The sequence below is a fragment of the Brachyhypopomus gauderio genome, chromosome 15 (assembly GCF_052324685.1).
Source record: "Brachyhypopomus gauderio isolate BG-103 chromosome 15, BGAUD_0.2, whole genome shotgun sequence".
Classification (NCBI taxonomy): domain Eukaryota; kingdom Metazoa; phylum Chordata; class Actinopteri; order Gymnotiformes; family Hypopomidae; genus Brachyhypopomus; species Brachyhypopomus gauderio.
The window spans coordinates 4917845-4936048 of record NC_135225.1 but is presented as its reverse complement, the minus strand read 5'-3'; the positions used below and the strand labels follow the sequence as shown (position 1 = coordinate 4936048).

Here is an 18204-nt window from a genome sequence, read left to right as displayed (position 1 = left end):
TGACATGGAGCTTTGACCTCACACAACTCTAGTGAAGGAAGGAAATGCGTGTTTACAATGAACGTATATTTGTTACACACGATTCCTCACTAATCACTGCACACTCACTGACCCGTTCTTTCTTTGAGTTTAAACTCACTACAATGGCAACCTTATGGTAATTACTTCGTCCCTCACAAAAAGAAAGAAAAATTAAATGATTCTTTTATCAAAGAGAAGCAAAATATGGGGAAATTTAAGACATGCAACTATTACATGTTGGTAAAAACAGCAATGCAGCGTAGAATTAGACCATATTTCCACATATAAATAATAGACAGGCAGACCAGAGTAGATCCATATGAAGTAAAAGACAGAGACAAAAATATAATAAAAAAATACTTGAATTAAATGTATGTAGTTTGGTTTGACTTGTAGTCTTGGTGCTCTTAGCACATTATAAAATGTAGCTACTCGTAACTTGTTCTACCTTCTCACCACATAAGTTTTAAGACAAAAACGATCATGCCAATTCAATATTTTTAGATTTCCCCGGCACTAAATCTCCAGCCGAACTGGAGAATATGAAATGTCATCGCGCAGGCGATGCAGCCAATGAATGCAGCCAGACACGCAGGAGGGATCAGACCTGCACCAGAGGGAGTGAGTCATGCAGGCTCACTAAAACATGTCACTCTAACAGAATCAGAAATGTAGCTAGTTATTATTAAGCAAATGTTGCTCAATTAAAAAAGGTATTAACTGTGCAGTGTGGTTAGTCAGTTCACAATAGTGGAAGTATAAAGATGTCTCTAAATATGTACATTTGCCAGTGTTAATTTTATTGACCATAAGAATGGAGGTCTAATTAGAGAACTAATAATGTATTCAAGGTAATTTTAAAAACTACGTTTCTCAATATAGCAGACATCAAAAGGTAAAACAAACCTTAAATTCCTTTTGTTATTGTTTGAACAATAAACTCATCTAAATATTTGACCTGATAAAATTCCTCATCTTAACTCTGGGGGAATAAGACTGATTTATAACTGTTGCCTCAGTTATTGATTTTTCAAGGGGGCAAAGGTTCAGGACACTTTTTCAACTCGCCCCTGACACAATCTGGGCAACAGAGCGCGTGTGCAGCCGTGGAGATGCGGGACTAGAACGAGACGTCTGCGAGTGCTGCAGGGCACGTTCCCTCTGCCTCCACCGAGAACGACACCACGACACCGCGGCAGCTTTTATTAGCTGTTTCAGTCACGAACCACAGAGACCCACACTACGAGATAACCTGCCTCGAGTTTCCCACGTTTTTGTGTGTCCTGTAATAGACAGCACCTACAACTCTGAAGAACAGGCTTAAGCCCTGCTATCTTTATCTCTGGAACTCTGTAAACCATTGGTAAACCATCAGTCGTCAATAAGAACTAAGTGAGTGCAATCTATACATTTTGTATCAGTTTTATGGGGCAAAAGGAGTTTTTAGTATCCTGTGGGATACATATTGAAAGAAACATACATAGAAAAATACAAATTGTCCATTGCTGAAGACCTGATAAAGTGTACCTGGGAAACTTTGGCTTGGAGACTTCTGATATATATCACCTGATTACAGGTTTGCATGTCTTGAATGTTATCTGTCTGACACAAGACCGACAAATTTCTGTGAACACAAATAAGTCAATATTCCTGAATGACCTCATGATCTGTCTTGAGTAAAAAATGACAATACGTAAATACAATGATACATACATATTACTGTAAACGTGCGCAGCTTTCGTGTGCTTCTCAAACGAGATCCCTTGTGCACACTGCTTCATGTATCATGGATGACCTCCTGACTTGCTTCTCATACATTACATGAACGATGTAGACGTAGAAACAGCTTGCCTAGACCTAAAAACCATCTGTGCAGACCTAGGACCTGCCTGTGCAGACGTAAAACTCATCTGCTGTACACAGACTACGGCAAGCGCATTGTTTGGTGTAACTACTGACAACACTTGCATTTACCTGTTAGCATTACACCCAGCTGTGTCATGCAATTAAAACAATAAATACAGTCTGAAAAGGGAAGTTATAGTACAGGAAGATTAAAATGACTGGAGGAAGCACACAGGATGCTGAATGAGCTGCAGATCTTCTGTTAGGTCTATCGGTACGGCTGATGTTAAAAAGCTCTTAAAGGTTAGCAGGAGAGTGATGCAGTATGCCTGTAAGGCCCCCTGCTGTTGAATGCCTACAGGATGAAGGCAGGGCCCCTGTGTGTGTGACAGCGGCTGATACAAGGCGACAGAGGGAGAGTCTGACTCTATTCACATCCAGGACTGGCATTAGCATTTCTCAAACAGCATGGCCAAACGTCCAGACCACCTGTAGCTGCACTGAATCTCAATGCCCCAAAAAGCACTTTTCACTCCCCATGGTTTACTTCCTACTAAATGGAAACCTGAAAAGCAGGGGAGGAATGTGTGTGTGCGTGTGTGTGTGTGTGTGTGTGTGTGTGTGTGTGTGTCAGAAAGAGCAATAGGCTGCTGAGCACACTCCACACACAGGCCAGGCCGTCTGCTAGAGAGGTGGGCTGTGGGGGGATTGCCAGTCGAGGCAGAGGTGCCGCCCACCCTGCAGTGGTTGGCTGTGGTTAGGGGAGGCGGAGCTTACTGAGGACAGGAGAAGCTTGTGGGAGGTGGAGTGAACTAGCAGCTTTCTAGGGGGCTGTCGGCTGGTATGGCCAGCAATCCAGTCCTTCATATAGTCTAGGTGCACCTCAGCCAGCTTAGACAAGAGCACAGCAGTGAGAGCTGCTCCTTACCCGCCCTCACAATCACCTGAACAACTGGAGTCAGAACTTTCCTAGACTGGAAGATTAACAGGAAAATACAGAACCAGAAAGAAGAGGGGAGCATATTACAATAAACAGCATTCCTCTCTTTTTCTGTCATCGATTACTACTTCACGGAAAGAAGAAAAGGATTACCCTTGGTTGTCTTGGTTGTATTTGTTTTTTGTTTTTTTTCCAGCCCTCCTCTCCTCTCAACTTCAATAGTATGGCTGCACAGAAGATGCAGGTGTGGGTGGCAGGGGCACTGAGCCTGGCACTGGGACTCTTCCTGCTCAGCTCCACCACCGCTGAGGAGTACGACTATTACAGCTGGCAGTCCGACAACTTCCACAACGGCCGCTTCTACGCCAAGCAGCCGCAGTGCGTGGACATCCCCGCCGAGCTACGCCTCTGCTACACCGTGGGCTACAAGAAGATGCGGCTGCCCAACCTGCTGGACCACGAGACCATGCCCGAGGTGTTGCAGCAGGCTGGCAGCTGGGTGCCCCTGCTGGCCAAACGCTGCCACGCGGACACACAGGTGTTCCTCTGCTCCCTGTTCGCACCCGTGTGCCTGGATCGGCCCATTTACCCGTGCCGCTCGCTGTGCGAAGCCGTCAGGGACAGCTGCGCTCCTGTCATGGAGACCTACGGCTTTCCCTGGCCAGACATGCTGCAGTGTGACAAGTTCCCCATCGATAATGACCTCTGCATCCCCATGCAGTTCGCTGGGAACATTGCCACACAGACTCCAGGTAGGGCCCCCGTGAAGCTCACAGTCACGCTAGTTCTGACTCATATGCTGTATCATATCTATTATGTGAAAAACAAAACTCATTTTGAGTTGAAATGTTAATGATGCTTAAAATGATCACAATCGTAAAGCAACTTAACTATTTAAAACGAGTAGCAAATAAATCAGTAGTATATTAAGTATGAAAAAAAGTAAATAAATAAAGTAAATAAACATGGCAGATAAATGAATGCCAGAATGCCTGAAATCAGTCTAGAACAAAACAGTTATAATAATGTAGAACCAAGAGTAGCCAAGAATGATGTAACTGCTGTATGGCAAAAGTACAGAAAATATACATAAAGCTAGTAGTATGACTGCAAAAGAAACTGGGTTGGGTGAGAAAACCCAACAAATCTATTTCCATTACCTTTATGAATACTCTAACTTACTATCTTAAATACTTTTAAGTAAGATCTAACTTAAACATAAGAACATGTCATCAAAATCTCTCTTAAAATAAGCACAAGTTAGACTTAATTTTGTTCTGAAAAGTGCTAAGGCAGTGAGTAAAAGTGAAACAATAGATCATAAAACAATAAGACAAATTTGCTTGCACAAACTGAAAACCCCAGCCAGCCACTTCTATTGACTCTTTCTTATATCTTCCTTTTGTGAACTGTGAGTGTCTATTGAATGTGAAGTGAGGGAATTCACTGTATACTCAGAAAGACAAAAAAAGCACTCTGAGCTTTCACTATCCAAAAGCAAAATCTCATTTGGAATGTGTAGAGGCGATCCCTGTTGTGTCTGGCCTTTCTCTTCCTTTGTTTAATCTGGCAGTTAGCTGGCCAATTAGCCGGGGAGCCAATTACTGGGGATCACTAATTAGTGTGGATGGTCATACATTAGTTAGCTTCATTGGAAAAAGGAGGACCATCCATAAAAGAGAGGAGATGGGAGCAGAAAGAAAAAAAGTAAGAGAGAGAGAGAGAAAAGAGAGAGAGAAGGAGTAAGAGAGACCGGAGAAAGGGAACGAGAGGACACAGCCATGGGAAGTTCTGAGAAAGGACAGAAGAGTGTCCTTCTTGGGTCAATAATTCAGACACGATAAACAAAGAAAACGTGGAACCCATCCGAAGTGAAGGACTTACACAGCACATTCTTTTGCTTTACTAAGAGGCGCTGTGAAACTCTATGATCCTATCTGCATTTCTTCCTGTTTTTTTTCTTTTTAAGAGTTGCATTATGATAAGTGTATACAGAATACCAAACAAGGAGGCACTCAAATCAGACAAAGGTAGGCCAGTTGTGTGCCAAACAGACCCCACTGAACACACACAGGACAATCATGTAATCAAATATATGTTCTTCTAAATGTAACACAATTGGCTGTCCTTTCACTTCTGCTGATTTAAATACATTTCAAACCCTGGGATTCCCGACTTACCGAAGATATTTCCGGAACTTTTGTGATTTTGCTTTGCATTAAAATTAAGTGTCTATGGATCCCAAAACAAAGCAGCGGAGCTATAAGTTTGTATGTGCGCAGAAAACATGCGTAACAAGTCAGATATCAAGGAAACATCAAGTATCGGTCATGCCGACATGATCCTGAACATGCAGATGGGCTCTACCAAAAACCATGCATCTGACAGTCCCGTCCTCTAAGTCGGTCAAGTCCTGTGGAAGGATGCCCTATAACCATCAGTAAAATCACCTAAGCAGAAGCCAATCGTTCCGGTATCGATCGGTGCCCCATCGGTCACGCGTGTGCTGAGGCTCACAGAACAGAACTGCCTTTCTGCAGTTACAGGATGCTGAAGGGTGTAGAATCCAGTGGCACAGGGGGTGAAAATGGCTTTCCACCACGCGGTAGGGGAGGGGCGCACACACACACACACACACACACACACACACACACACACACACACACACACACACACACACACACACACACACACACACACCATCACCAGCAGGGGAGGGGCACAGGCCGCTTCTGTTTTGGTAAGGGCGCACAGTGATCTGAAACAGGACTCGGCAGATAGCATGGCAACACACACACACACACACACACACACCGTGGCCATGGCGGGCCGGTTCCCAGCAGCCTGGGGAGGAGCACACGAGAGAGGCCACAGGGTCCCAGGTCCTGCGCGCCTCCTGGGAGGTGATTCACAGCCAAAGCGAGGGAGCGGGGCCCTGGGTATGTATCTGGAGACTGCCATGGCTACAATGAAGGATCCATTCTGGTGAATAGCCTATTTCTGAAGTGAAGGAGCAATGCGTGGTTTCCTCCGACATTAATTACTATAACAGAAGAGGATTTTTTAGTTGTGAGGCATGAGATTGTTCTCTTAAATCTCAAGCCAAACTGCCTGAGCAACAAAAGTGGTTTACTGAGTCATCAATTTACTCCTTATATATATATGTGTGTGCGTGTACACATATAATATCAGTAAATTTAAATTGCAGTTTCTCTCATGATCAAAATATACACAGGGAATGTGGATGTGCCTCATGTCACTGTCAATAGCTGTCTTATATTGTGGTATCCTCAGCTTTCTCGTTTGGTTGATGTAAGCCACAAGCACTCTGGGACAACATCAAAATGGGCTATGGAAAACACTTGCTAGCTTTTTTAGAAAATGCACATTGTATTATTTATAGGATTCCAGTAGACATTGAAGCATGTTTTTAGGACAACCCAAGGGGGCAGCTAAGGGGAGATGTTCAAACCAGTCTCTGTCCATACACCCTGCTCATTTAAACAGATGTGTTGGGATTTGTGACATTAATTACATTCTGCATTTCATCCTGAGCACAGTAATATTTAATGTCATAAGTGTTACTGCTCATAACTCGGGTACAAATGAGTCATAAAATTATGACCTCTGAGTAGTCTAACAGAAATGGCTTCCTCATTAAGAAGAGGAGAAACACTGGCGATTTGACCGTTTCTCTTATACAAAAGCACGCAAAGTGATGTTAAATGAAGAAAAAAACACATACTGGCCTAAATGTATGTGAAGTCTTAAGCGAAGACCTTTGGCTTCAGGATGACAGCAGACAGCAGGTCACCAAACCACCTTCTGCCCTGATGACAGACTCGGTCCTTCTATTAGATCCCCGTCCTCAAAGCTTTCCAGGGCCTCCTGTGTCTCACCACTCACTGTGCAAAGGCCTTCAGGAAATGTCCCAGTAAATTGTGGGTAGGCTACTGTTTGGGCAAAGAACCACTCAGCATATGATGCAGAACTAGAACTCATTACATCAGGTTTCATATTTCAGCATGGCTGTCTTACAGACAAACACAGCCAGCAGTGTAGAATGCATGGCTATTTAAATATTATTCTCTATTATCTATTATCAAATTCAACACATTTAGGAAAGACTGATTTAAAGTAAGACTATCGATAATCAGCAGTCAAGCAGACTCAGTACAGTGGTTTTGAATCTGATACTTGAACCTAATGCAAAATATATAATTTTCTATTATGTGTCTAAGGGGATTCATGTACAAACAGTTGTACAGATGAAATATACTTTTTAAAATAATTACACATTATGAAGGATAGCACACAACTTGACTGAATCACAAACTCTGCTCACCAGTCCCTACACACACACACACACACACACACACACACACACACACACACACACACACACACACACACACACACACACACAGAGTCTTTTGCCGAATTCCCAGTGCTTGCTCTTCAGACACATGCTCTGGCTCCTGTTCAAGAGGGCAGCCTGCCAGTAAACCACCCTGCAAAAGTGAACAAACCACTCTGCAGTTCAAATACGACGCTACCTCTCCAAGAATCTGCCTCTGGAGATGTACCAGAACCTGCTGCCACGAGATCCCAGAGCCCTCATCACTCAGAAGGCGACAGTGTGATGTCACCAGCAGATAATCACATCTTTAACCCACCGGCTAGCAGAACTCTGATATATGGAGATGTATGGGAATGTTTGGGGATTTCTGCTCCGGCACCAACTGCTGTTTAGAACACACTGGGGGGGGGGTTACTTCCCTGCAGCCCTGTACTGAAGCCTACTGAACTTTGACCCTCCTTATTGTCTCCCGCTGTGGCTGTGCTTGTGACTGGGGTGATAAACTCTGACCCTTGCTTTTTCAACTGAAAGGGGGAATCAGGGACAGAGCCATGTAACTGCTGGCCACCAGGCGCTGTTGTTGTCTTAGCTGGAGTGAACGGTTACAGACATTGCGGTGTGCAAATGACCAAATCACTTTCATTCACAAGTGGGCCAGGAAGGACAGGAGGAGGTGGACCTCTCCGTACAGCAGGAACCACATGCGTCTGCCCATCCAAACGTTACAACTGATCATACTTTATTCAATCACAGCAACCTCACACAGGCAGAGGTTTCTGTATTTTTAGCTGATTGGAAGAGCGACTTTACCAAATCTCCCACCACATCCTGCAGAGCTCCAAAGCTGTTTAGTAGATCAACGAGAAAACCTGGAGCAAGTATAGCGATGGCAGCCTGGTAGAACCACGAGCAGAGTATCTCCACAAACAAGCAACAGTTAGTGTTCACACAGGGAAGAAGAACACGAGGATTATATAGAGGACACAATGAGAAACATTTGTTTCTCCCTTCATATTTAATGGCTTTTCCCACCTGCACAAATTGTATAATATATGTAGTGACTCACAATCCAAATGGCATCACCAGTATATATATATATGTGTGTGTGTGTGTGTGTGTGTGTGTGTGTGTGTGTGTGTGTGTGTGTGTTTATTGTCGAATCTGCCTCTATGTTAAGCTAAACATTATTTCTATGCTCAATGAAATACAAAGTGTTTACCAAATTTATAAAAGCCTGTAGGACTATTTATATAATTGACGATATAAAGGTAATTAAACATAATCAAATTAAAGTACACAAAAATAAAATAGACAGGAGTGATATGACACAAAGAGATAAAGTGCTAGGGGCATATTCCTTCTGCATTTGAAAATAAATGTAGTCAAACATATTTTTGCTCAAACTTTGTAAAAGTCCAATAAACACCGAGCCGAGCTGCCTACAGGGCAGAGTCCTGTGGCCTTTAACATCAGCCTGGCTTGAGCTCTTTGGTTCTGACAGGCCTATATTGTTTGAGACTATACATCTGGCACAGCACACTTTCACACCAATGGCCTGGAACAAAGTAGCCTACATTTTACAGAAAGTCCTCGCCAGAGTGTTTATAGGCTTGTCAGGAGCTCTGCTTGTCTTTGTGGAACAAGTGGACTCCTGAGCATCCCAGGATCACGCCTTCACCTTCACAGTGAGGGACTCAAATACCCAGCATGCCTGAAGCAGTCTCTCTGATCGCTCGGAAGGCTGTGGATTATGGGCCATTAGCAGAGCCCTTTAGCCTCTGTGTGAGTGGCGCTCACCCCCCCCAGATCTGAGATCACATTAGCATGCAGACAGATGCTACGAATGATGCTGGAAGCCTCAAGATCAGTAAAATGCCATAGGGCTGGTCACAGTAACACAAGTAGAGTATGCATTTAACCTATAATTGAAAGGTTACAGTGAAATACAGGCAGCGGTCAGAGTTCTAGTGAAGACAACAATTTAATCTCTTGTTTTGGTCAGATTTTTTTTTTCTGGATGTTGAGACCACCAGCAGGGAAAGTTTATGACCTCAACTAGTTGCTGGAATTTCACAAAAATGCACTTTTCTGTGGAAGATTTCTGCCATACCTCTTCACTAAAAATATACAGATATCTATATTCAAACATTTTCATCGCCTTAATTGCAGTGCAAACATTGCACCAGACTTCTGTTCTACATATCCTCACAGGAGAAAATAGCATCTGACAAGGCAGAATTCACAAAGTGCTTACAAAGTGCTCAGAGCTTCAGCAAGGACCACTACAGACCCGCTGGCCCTCTCCAGCTGTGACATGCTATACAAAAGTATATGTCCTGCTGGAGAAAGGACAGGAAAGACAATACACCAGTGAAATCATAAAGACATAAAACGCCACAGGGCTGTCTTCTGGAAATTGAAGAGTTAAATCATCTCTTGCTTCTTTTCCCTTGCAGCGTCTAAAGCATGTCCACCTTGTGACAACGAGCTGAAGGCAGACACAATAATAGAACACTTCTGTGCCAGTGACTTCGGTAAGTAAGACTCCACACTTGAATGCACAACAGTATGCACACACAGGCACACAGTTACACATGCAGACAATCACACATGCAGACAGTCACACATGAACACAGGCACAAATGCAGACATGCCCATCATGCAGACATGCACACGCACTCACAAACGTTGAAAAATCAAACCAGTCCTACGACGGTGATTAGATACTACTGGAAAAAGCACAAAGTGGAACGTTGCGTTGATAGTTCTAGACAGGGAAATGACAACCGTTGTTTGTTTGCTTAACTCATTTGTCCCGGGTGTTGAAATAAGTCATGTGCTTTGGCAGCATTTACGCATTGTTGAACTTTGTTATGTGAGAAAGCAACAACTTCAGAGTTGTTATAGGTTTGGTTAGAAAAACAATACCAAACTGAAAATGTGCATATATTATCTACTCAGCTGTCTCTTGAGATTCTGAAAGGTCAGTGATCCAGACTCCTGATGAAGGTGACTAACTACTGTGAGAGTCTGAGCGAGGCACCGTATCGCACTTAAGTGCTCAAAGATCCAACCAGATATGAGCAATGCAGTTCATACAATAAGGGTGATGAACATTCAGAAATGTTTTTTTTTCTGCCAATATAATTTTAGTTTTATTTGAGCATTTGAACTGCATCACAACTTTTATATGACTGTCAATGTAATCGTGAATATTTTGCGAGTGCAGAGTTGCACTCGTGTCCATGACGTATGTTTCACAGTATGTAAGATGTAATCCCAACGCATGCTGTTCTGACAGTTGGGCTTTCACATTCTCTGGCATTCTTCAAACTGATACATAGTATCAGAGATGAATCATAAAAAGTCTGAATTCAGATCTCTTACATTGGCAAAAAGACTTTACAAATGAAAAGCCACTTTACAAATGAAAAGCCCTGCAGAGGCCAGAGTAGTCTGAAATCAAGTGGCTTCATTCATCCCCTCGTTGTGTTTGGCCATGAAGTTTGTTTCACTTGGATGTAGTAACCTCCTTTGTATGTAGCCACTTTTAAATATGACAAATTACTCTAACCAGTGTGTCAAGAAGGAGGCGTGACTTTGTAGAGATGCAAAGAGAACAATCTTAACCATTTTTTGCTACTGCACACAATCAAATATTTCAGTGGTTTTGACCTCACATTATTTCTTTAGTCATTATAAAATAAGTCCAATTAATAACACTTTGCCCTCTCTTGACTTGCACACAGCACTACTGTGATGCATTTCTTTGGTCATCTGTTCTAAAAATTGTGCAACAGTATTATGTTATATGGTAAACAGTATGGTCTACTTGGCAATCTTGGAAGCTTCATAACTTTTAATTACTGAATATTGTTGCTTCCAGCTACCATGAGCCAATAAACATTTGTGTATGTGTAACATATACACTGCAGGGGCTATGACCAAAAGGGAAGTCATCATTTTGGGTGTATTTATTGGCCACTGAACAACAATCATAATAGCTTGATTTATTTACCTATTTTCTCTAGTGATCATGAGGCTGAAAATGTGCACGAATTCTCTGCTCAGCTGTCTCTTGTAAGTCTGAAAGGTCAGCGATCCTGACTCCTAATGAAGCTGACTAACTATCCCCCAGGTCCTAGAGAGGCGCGGTTTGCAGTTTTCATCAAACTTAAATACTCAAAGATCTGAGAATCAGAAGCAAGTAGGAGTGCAGTAATAAAGCTGAAAACAGTGAAAGCTCAGAAGGTTATTGGTGGAACACAATGTCATTCAGCATACATAAAACCACTGTTGAATATGTGGCCAACAACACTGAAGAGTATAACTGATATTTTGACCAGTAATCACCTAACACAGTGTGTAGTTTAGAGTATAAAGTGAGTTTATAGTTTCAGAAAGCTGTTACAGATTTACCATGTAGGTCGATTTTTTATACTTTTATTTTTTTATACTTTTTAATATACTAAATCAACTTCAAATCCTTACATAATTGGACCTACGGGTCCCTTTAAGCAACATGGATGAGTGTGAGATCAGGGGTGGTTTTCAGAGAAATTCAAGAATTCAGCTATTGGAATTCCATACAACAAACATGCTAAAGAGTTTTAAACTACTCTTATTGTCATTTTTGAGCTTATAGGCTATGTAAACATGTGTATGCATCATTTTATTAAACAGTTACATCTGAAGGCACAAAGACAAAACCAAACGTTTATCTAATTGAAAACCTAATCTGTATCTCAGAGCAGACAAGCACTTGGAAATGCCCAGGTGGGAAAAGCAGCGACTGATATACAGAGACAACTGCCAAGAATGACTCCAGTATAAATATATACGGGTTCATATGCTGCATTAATCATGTGCTCAACCTTACAGGGTTCTCATTTGTTTTCTTAATACTTTAATGTGCACTTCAAAATTAATTTCTTTTTAATACTTTTAATGTCTGACGACCACCAGAAAAGTTAAGTTCACTGAAGACTCTTTAAATGGAGATTTATAGAGTTACGTACAACTCGTTTGGTTTTGACAGGCAGGACTGGTTTTCAGGAATTGCTTGGAATGCTACTCATAAATGGCAAAGTTTCAGAATCTGCTTCCCTTAGTTCTAAGTCTGGGACACTGGAGTCATAGCCACAGTGTTTTAAAATACAGTCCAGCATGGAAAAACTGATTTTACACCTATCACTACTGATAAAAGTTAACTAAGCTCTTGGGTGTTAGCACAGTTGCTGCACTACTAAAATGTCTTAAAGAGTGAACTCAAGGAGTGAGCTCTGTTTCTGCTCAAAGTGATTACTCTCCCTACCTGCATTTACCCCCCACCCCACCCCACACCAAAACCCCCACCCCACCCACCCTTCCTCGCTGCAACATACCGCCCACAGTTTAGACCGGCTTTTGTTTAAAAAAGTAGGTTCAGCTTGTCATCGCGACATTGCGCAGACATGCTTACACTCACCAAGCATTATGGGCAAGTACCAAAATCACATCTCTATACAATTAAGACAGTTTTAGGTTTAGGAGTCAAAATATTTCATATCTTTTTCAGCAACTGTGTAAGTCTGCAGAATCACTCAGTGTGTAGTGTGATCAGTGCTCCCCGTACCACCCAGCAGGCCTCTGACTCCTCAGACCTTCTTACACGTAGCCGGTGTGTGTGGGAGCTCCATCGTGAGCGGTTTAATCAACTTATCTTGGTTTTTCTTTTACTCATGCTCCCCATATTCTTCCCCGTTATTTACATGTTTCTGGCTGGTATTTCTGGCCAAACCTTTACTGCTAAAATAATATTTTCGCTGCTGCCAAACCTCTCAGAGAAGAGCTGGAAATGCATTAGTGGTTCGGTGAAGCTGCTTGTATTGCACAGATAGTGAGCGTGCTGGGGTAATGTACCTATTTCAGCATCAGATAGGCTGTAACTCTTAAGAGGGAGATGCAGAGGGATTTTTTTTGCTGTTGTTTTATTTGTCTGTAAAAAAAAAAAACACTACTTTTTGAATGTCAAACTTAATTTTATTTAAAGCTTTCACGATTGTTTTTGGCCGAGCGCCATAAGGCTTGCTTTAGGTTGGAGGGCTCCGTCAAACTGCGGGGAATGAGGTGGGGATGTGCAAAGGCCACTGATGGGGTGTTACACATCTGTCTTCGAAACTTTCCATTCGTCTCTCCATCCTTTCCCGGGCGACTGCAATTAGTGCCGTCCACGGTGAAATGATGCTCCTCTGGGGAGGTGTAAACTCTCCCGCTCGATGGGACAGCCCAGATTCTTCCTGCGTGCTTCTTGTGAAACGTCGTGCTGCTTGAGATAGTACAAATGAATGATAGAAACTGTGACATTGGGAGGCCCAGAGAAGGTGGGGAGGATTCCCCGGTTTTTCCGATGTGTAAAAATGACTGACGGCACACATACACAAACAGGATCTTTATCCCGTGACATATGGCGTTTCTTGCTGAAAGTGATTTGTTTTTCAAAAAAGACCTAATCCTTTCATCTCTCCTCCAGCACTTAAAATGAAGATCAAAGAGGTTAAGAAGGAGAAAGGTGACCGCAAGCTCATCGCAGCACAGAAGAAGAAGAAGGTGCTTAAGGTCGGCATCCTGCGTAAAAAAGACCTAAAGAAGCTGACGCTGTACATTAAGAACGGAGCGAACTGTCCGTGTCCCCAGCTGGACACCCTGGGGAGCGGCTTCCTCATCATGGGCCGCAAGGTTGACCAGCAGTTACTGCTCATGTCTATCCACAAGTGGGACAAGAAAAGCAAGGAACTCAAATATGCCATCAAATACATGAAGTCCCACCAGTGCCCGACCTATCACACTGTCTTTCAGTGACCAGTGACAACATAATCCCGCCCACATAATCCCGCCGTCACCCCACAGACCCTCCTGTCCCTTACTACAGTCAGCACATATTACGTATTTTTTTATTCAAAAGCTGCCTTTGGGAAACATTCATTTGTTAATTTGTTTTATAGTGTTTACTTTTACTTAATATTTCTTCTTTATACTGTATGTACAGTATACATTAAATGAATGCTTTAAAAAAATAATCAGTACATTCATACGTTCTAGAAATTAGTTTCAATCGTTACTTGTTACCACCTCAACAAGTGGTTCCCGGGTCAAAAAGAGGTCACAAAATTACCAGAAGTGACAAGAAATATGGCATTGCCATGTTGAGCTGATTATGCTGATTTCAGAGTTTCAGAGTAAACAAATAATAAAATTATGAGTATCCATTTTGTAAACAAAGAGCCTATTTGCTTTCTGGCTACCTTTTATTTTGTAGATATGAAAAAAGTGTTACACCATGAACTATGTAGATAATTTTATGGTAATGAAAAACCTTCTAGAAGGTGAGGCCATGAGAGATGTGGTTCACACTGAGAAGGTGGAAGGTTAACTGTGCACAGTTGTCCCTGATTGGTCAGTTGGAATTTGAGCAGCACCTGGACAACTTTCCAGTTCTGACGGAGCATCTACCACCAGCCAGCTGGACACCAGACTCTGGACTGAACCTAGCAGATTGGTTGGTGAGATTGCTGGTATCACTTATTAATTTTGCATTTTAAATATCAAACACACGCCTTTGTACCGTAATTACTCAGTTCTGTTCTGAAAACAATCTGGCAGGCATAGCACCTGAATTCACTGTTGCAGAAATAAATGATAAAATTATTTCACTCTAATTGTCATTAATTAGTGTTGAATGAGGGGGAAGAGCACGTGATTTGTTATTCCTTTTGTTTTTGCTTAATTTTTCAAGCAAAGTTCCTCATTTGTCAGTTGTCAGTAATATTGTTGTGTGAACCAATTATCTACATGAAATGTGGTAACAAAATAAAGAACCCTCAGATCATGTCCCAAGCACCGTCATTAATACTACACCCAGGCACGTTAGACACTACACCCAGGTACGTTAGACACTACACCCAGGCACGTTAGACACTACACTTAGGCAAACAAGACACAACACCCAGGGACGTTAGACACTACACCCAGGCACGTTAGACACTGCACCCAGGCACGTTAGACACTGCACCCAGGCACGTTAGACACTGCACCCAGGCACGTTAGACACTGCACCCAGGCACGATAGACACTACACCCAGGCACAATAGACACTACACCCAGGCATGTTAGACACTACACCCAGGTATGTTAGACACTACACCCAGGTACGTTAGACACTGCACCCAGGCACGATAGACACTGCACCCAGGCACAATAGACACTACACCCAGGCACAATAGACACTACACCCAGGTACGTTAGACACTACACCCAGGTACGTTGGACACTACACCCAGGTACGTTAGACACTGCACCCAGGCACGATAGACACTGCACCCAGGCACGTTAGACACTGCACCCAGGCACAATAGACACTACACCCAGGCACAATAGACACTACACCCAGGTACGTTAGACACTACACCCAGGTACGTTAGACACTACACCCAGGTACGTTAGACACTACACCCAGGCATGTTAGACACTGCACCCAGGCACGTTAAACACTGCACCCAGGGACGTTAGACACTACACCCAGGCGTGTTAGACACTGCACCCAGGCATGTTAGACACTACACCCAGGTACGTTAGACACTACACCCAGGCACGTTAGACACTACACTTAGGCAAACAAGACACAACACCCAGGCACATTAGACACTACACCCAGGCACGTTAGACACTACACCCAGGCACGTTAGACACTACACCCAGGCACGTTAGACACTGCACCCAGGCACGTTAGACACTGCACCCAGGCACAATAGACACTACACCCAGGCATGTTAGACACTACACCCAGGTACGTTAGACACTACACCCAGGTATGTTAGACACTACACCCAGGCATGTTAGACACTGCACCCAGGCACGTTAAACACTACACCCAGGGACGTTAGACACTACACCCAGGTATGTTAGACACTACACCCAGGCACGTTAGACACTGCACCCAGGCACGTTAGACACTACACCCAGGTACGCTAGACACTACACCCAGGCACGTTAGACACTACACTTAGGCAAACAAGACACAACACCCAGGCACGTTAGACACTACACCCAGGCACGTTAGACACTACACCCAGGCACGTTAGACACTGCACCCAGGCACGTTAGACACTGCACCCAGGCACAATAGACACTACACCCAGGCATGTTAGACACTACACCCAGGTACGTTAGACACTACACCCAGGTACGTTAGACACTACACCCAGGCATGTTAGACACTGCACCCAGGCACGTTAAACACTACACCCAGGGACGTTAGACACTACACCCAGGTATGTTAGACACTACACCCAGGCACGTTAGACACTGCACCCAGGCACGTTAGACACTACACCCAGGTACGTTAGACACTACACCCAGGCACGTTAGACACTACACTTAGGCAAACAAGACACAACACCCAGGCACATTAGACACTACACCCAGGCACGTTAGACACTACACTTAGGCAAACAAGACACAACACCCAGGCACATTAGACACTACACCCAGGCACGTTAGACACTACACCCAGGCACGTTAGACACTGCACCCAGGCACGTTAGACACTACACCCAGGCACGTTAGACACTACACCCAGGCACGTTAGACACTGCACCCAGGCACAATAGACACTACACCCAGGCATGTTAGACACTACACCCAGGTACGTTAGACACTACACCCAGGTACGTTAGACACTACACCCAGGCACGTTAGACACTGCACCCAGGCACAATAGACACTACACCCAGGCACGTTAGACACTACACCCAGGTACGTTAGACACTACACCCAGGCACGTTAGACACTACACCCAGGAATGTTACACACTACACCCAGGCACGTTACACACTACACCCAGGCACATTAGACACTACACCCAGGCACGTTACACACTACACCCAGGCACGTTAGACACTACACCCAGGCACGTTAGACACTACACCCAGGTACGTTAGACACTACACCCAGGCACGTTACACACTACACCCAGGCACGTTAGATACTACACCCAGGCACGTTACACACTACACCCAGGTACGTTAGACACTACACCCAGGCACGTTACACACTACACCCAGGCACATTTGTCATTACACACTACTCTGTACAGTGCACCAGCACTACTGACAGACTTTAATATCATTCATACTGTCAACTCCTATTTTCATTTTGAATGATCTGTAACATGCAAGGGTGGTATTTTGGGGAAACATTCATTCTTTTTTATTCTTTTTCATGTAAATCTGCTGAGATGCTGCATGTGGTTTTGGCAATATCAACAGAAAAGAGTTCATATTCCAAATAACACGTCAATCCTTTTTAAAACAGAGAAAGAGAGCAATATTGAAGACAGAATTAGGACACAGAGATTGCCCTCAAAATGATGAATGAACATTAGGGAGGTTTCACTTGAGGCACTTTGGCATTTGCAAAGAATTTAAGTAATATAACCCCTCAAGACACTGTAAGTACACTAGCTTCCCGTACAGGACCAAGGTCGCTTATCCAGGACCAGGAGAGAGCCAATGAGTGAAAGAAAAAAAAGCCATCAAAGGTAGAGGGAGGAGGGGAGAGATTGTTTGCAGTAGATAGCGGCGGAGCCGTGAGAGAGGAGAGGAAGATAGACAGTGTCCAGAGAAAAAGCAGAGTCATGGGAGTTCATCAGACAAGCCATGTGTCTGTGGGGCAGACCTGTGAGCCCCCTGCCTCTGTCATCACATCCTCAAAGGTCACTTACCGTAATTAATAAGAGACTGATGACTGCAGAATGGTTTAACAGGAGCACACATTGTGCCACATAACCAACAGTATAAACACGCGCTACACCGCCAATCAAAAGGTAATTTAGATTCTCTGTCATTTTCTCTGCTAGTCTGATTTCCCTGGATGGTTAATATCAGTGGGAATGTAGAACCACACCTAGAGCTCTCCTCACTTCATTCTCTCTCCCTCTGTCTCTCACGATCTCCAACTTTTCTTGCTCTCTCTCTCTCTCTCTCCCTCTTTTTTTTTCTCT

General features: G+C 43.5%; 1 protein-coding gene across 1 annotated transcript; it reads left to right on the top strand.

Moving 5' to 3' along the window:
* Positions 1-2681: 2681 nt before the first annotated feature.
* On the top strand, positions 2682-15033 carry sfrp5 (secreted frizzled-related protein 5). Its single transcript, XM_076975326.1, has 3 exons — positions 2682-3558; positions 9623-9700; positions 13678-15033. Exons 1-3 carry the CDS (start codon positions 3030-3032, stop codon positions 14004-14006), a joined length of 936 nt encoding a protein of 311 aa, XP_076831441.1. The 5' UTR covers positions 2682-3029; the 3' UTR covers positions 14007-15033.
* The last annotated feature ends 3171 nt before the right edge of the window (positions 15034-18204 follow it).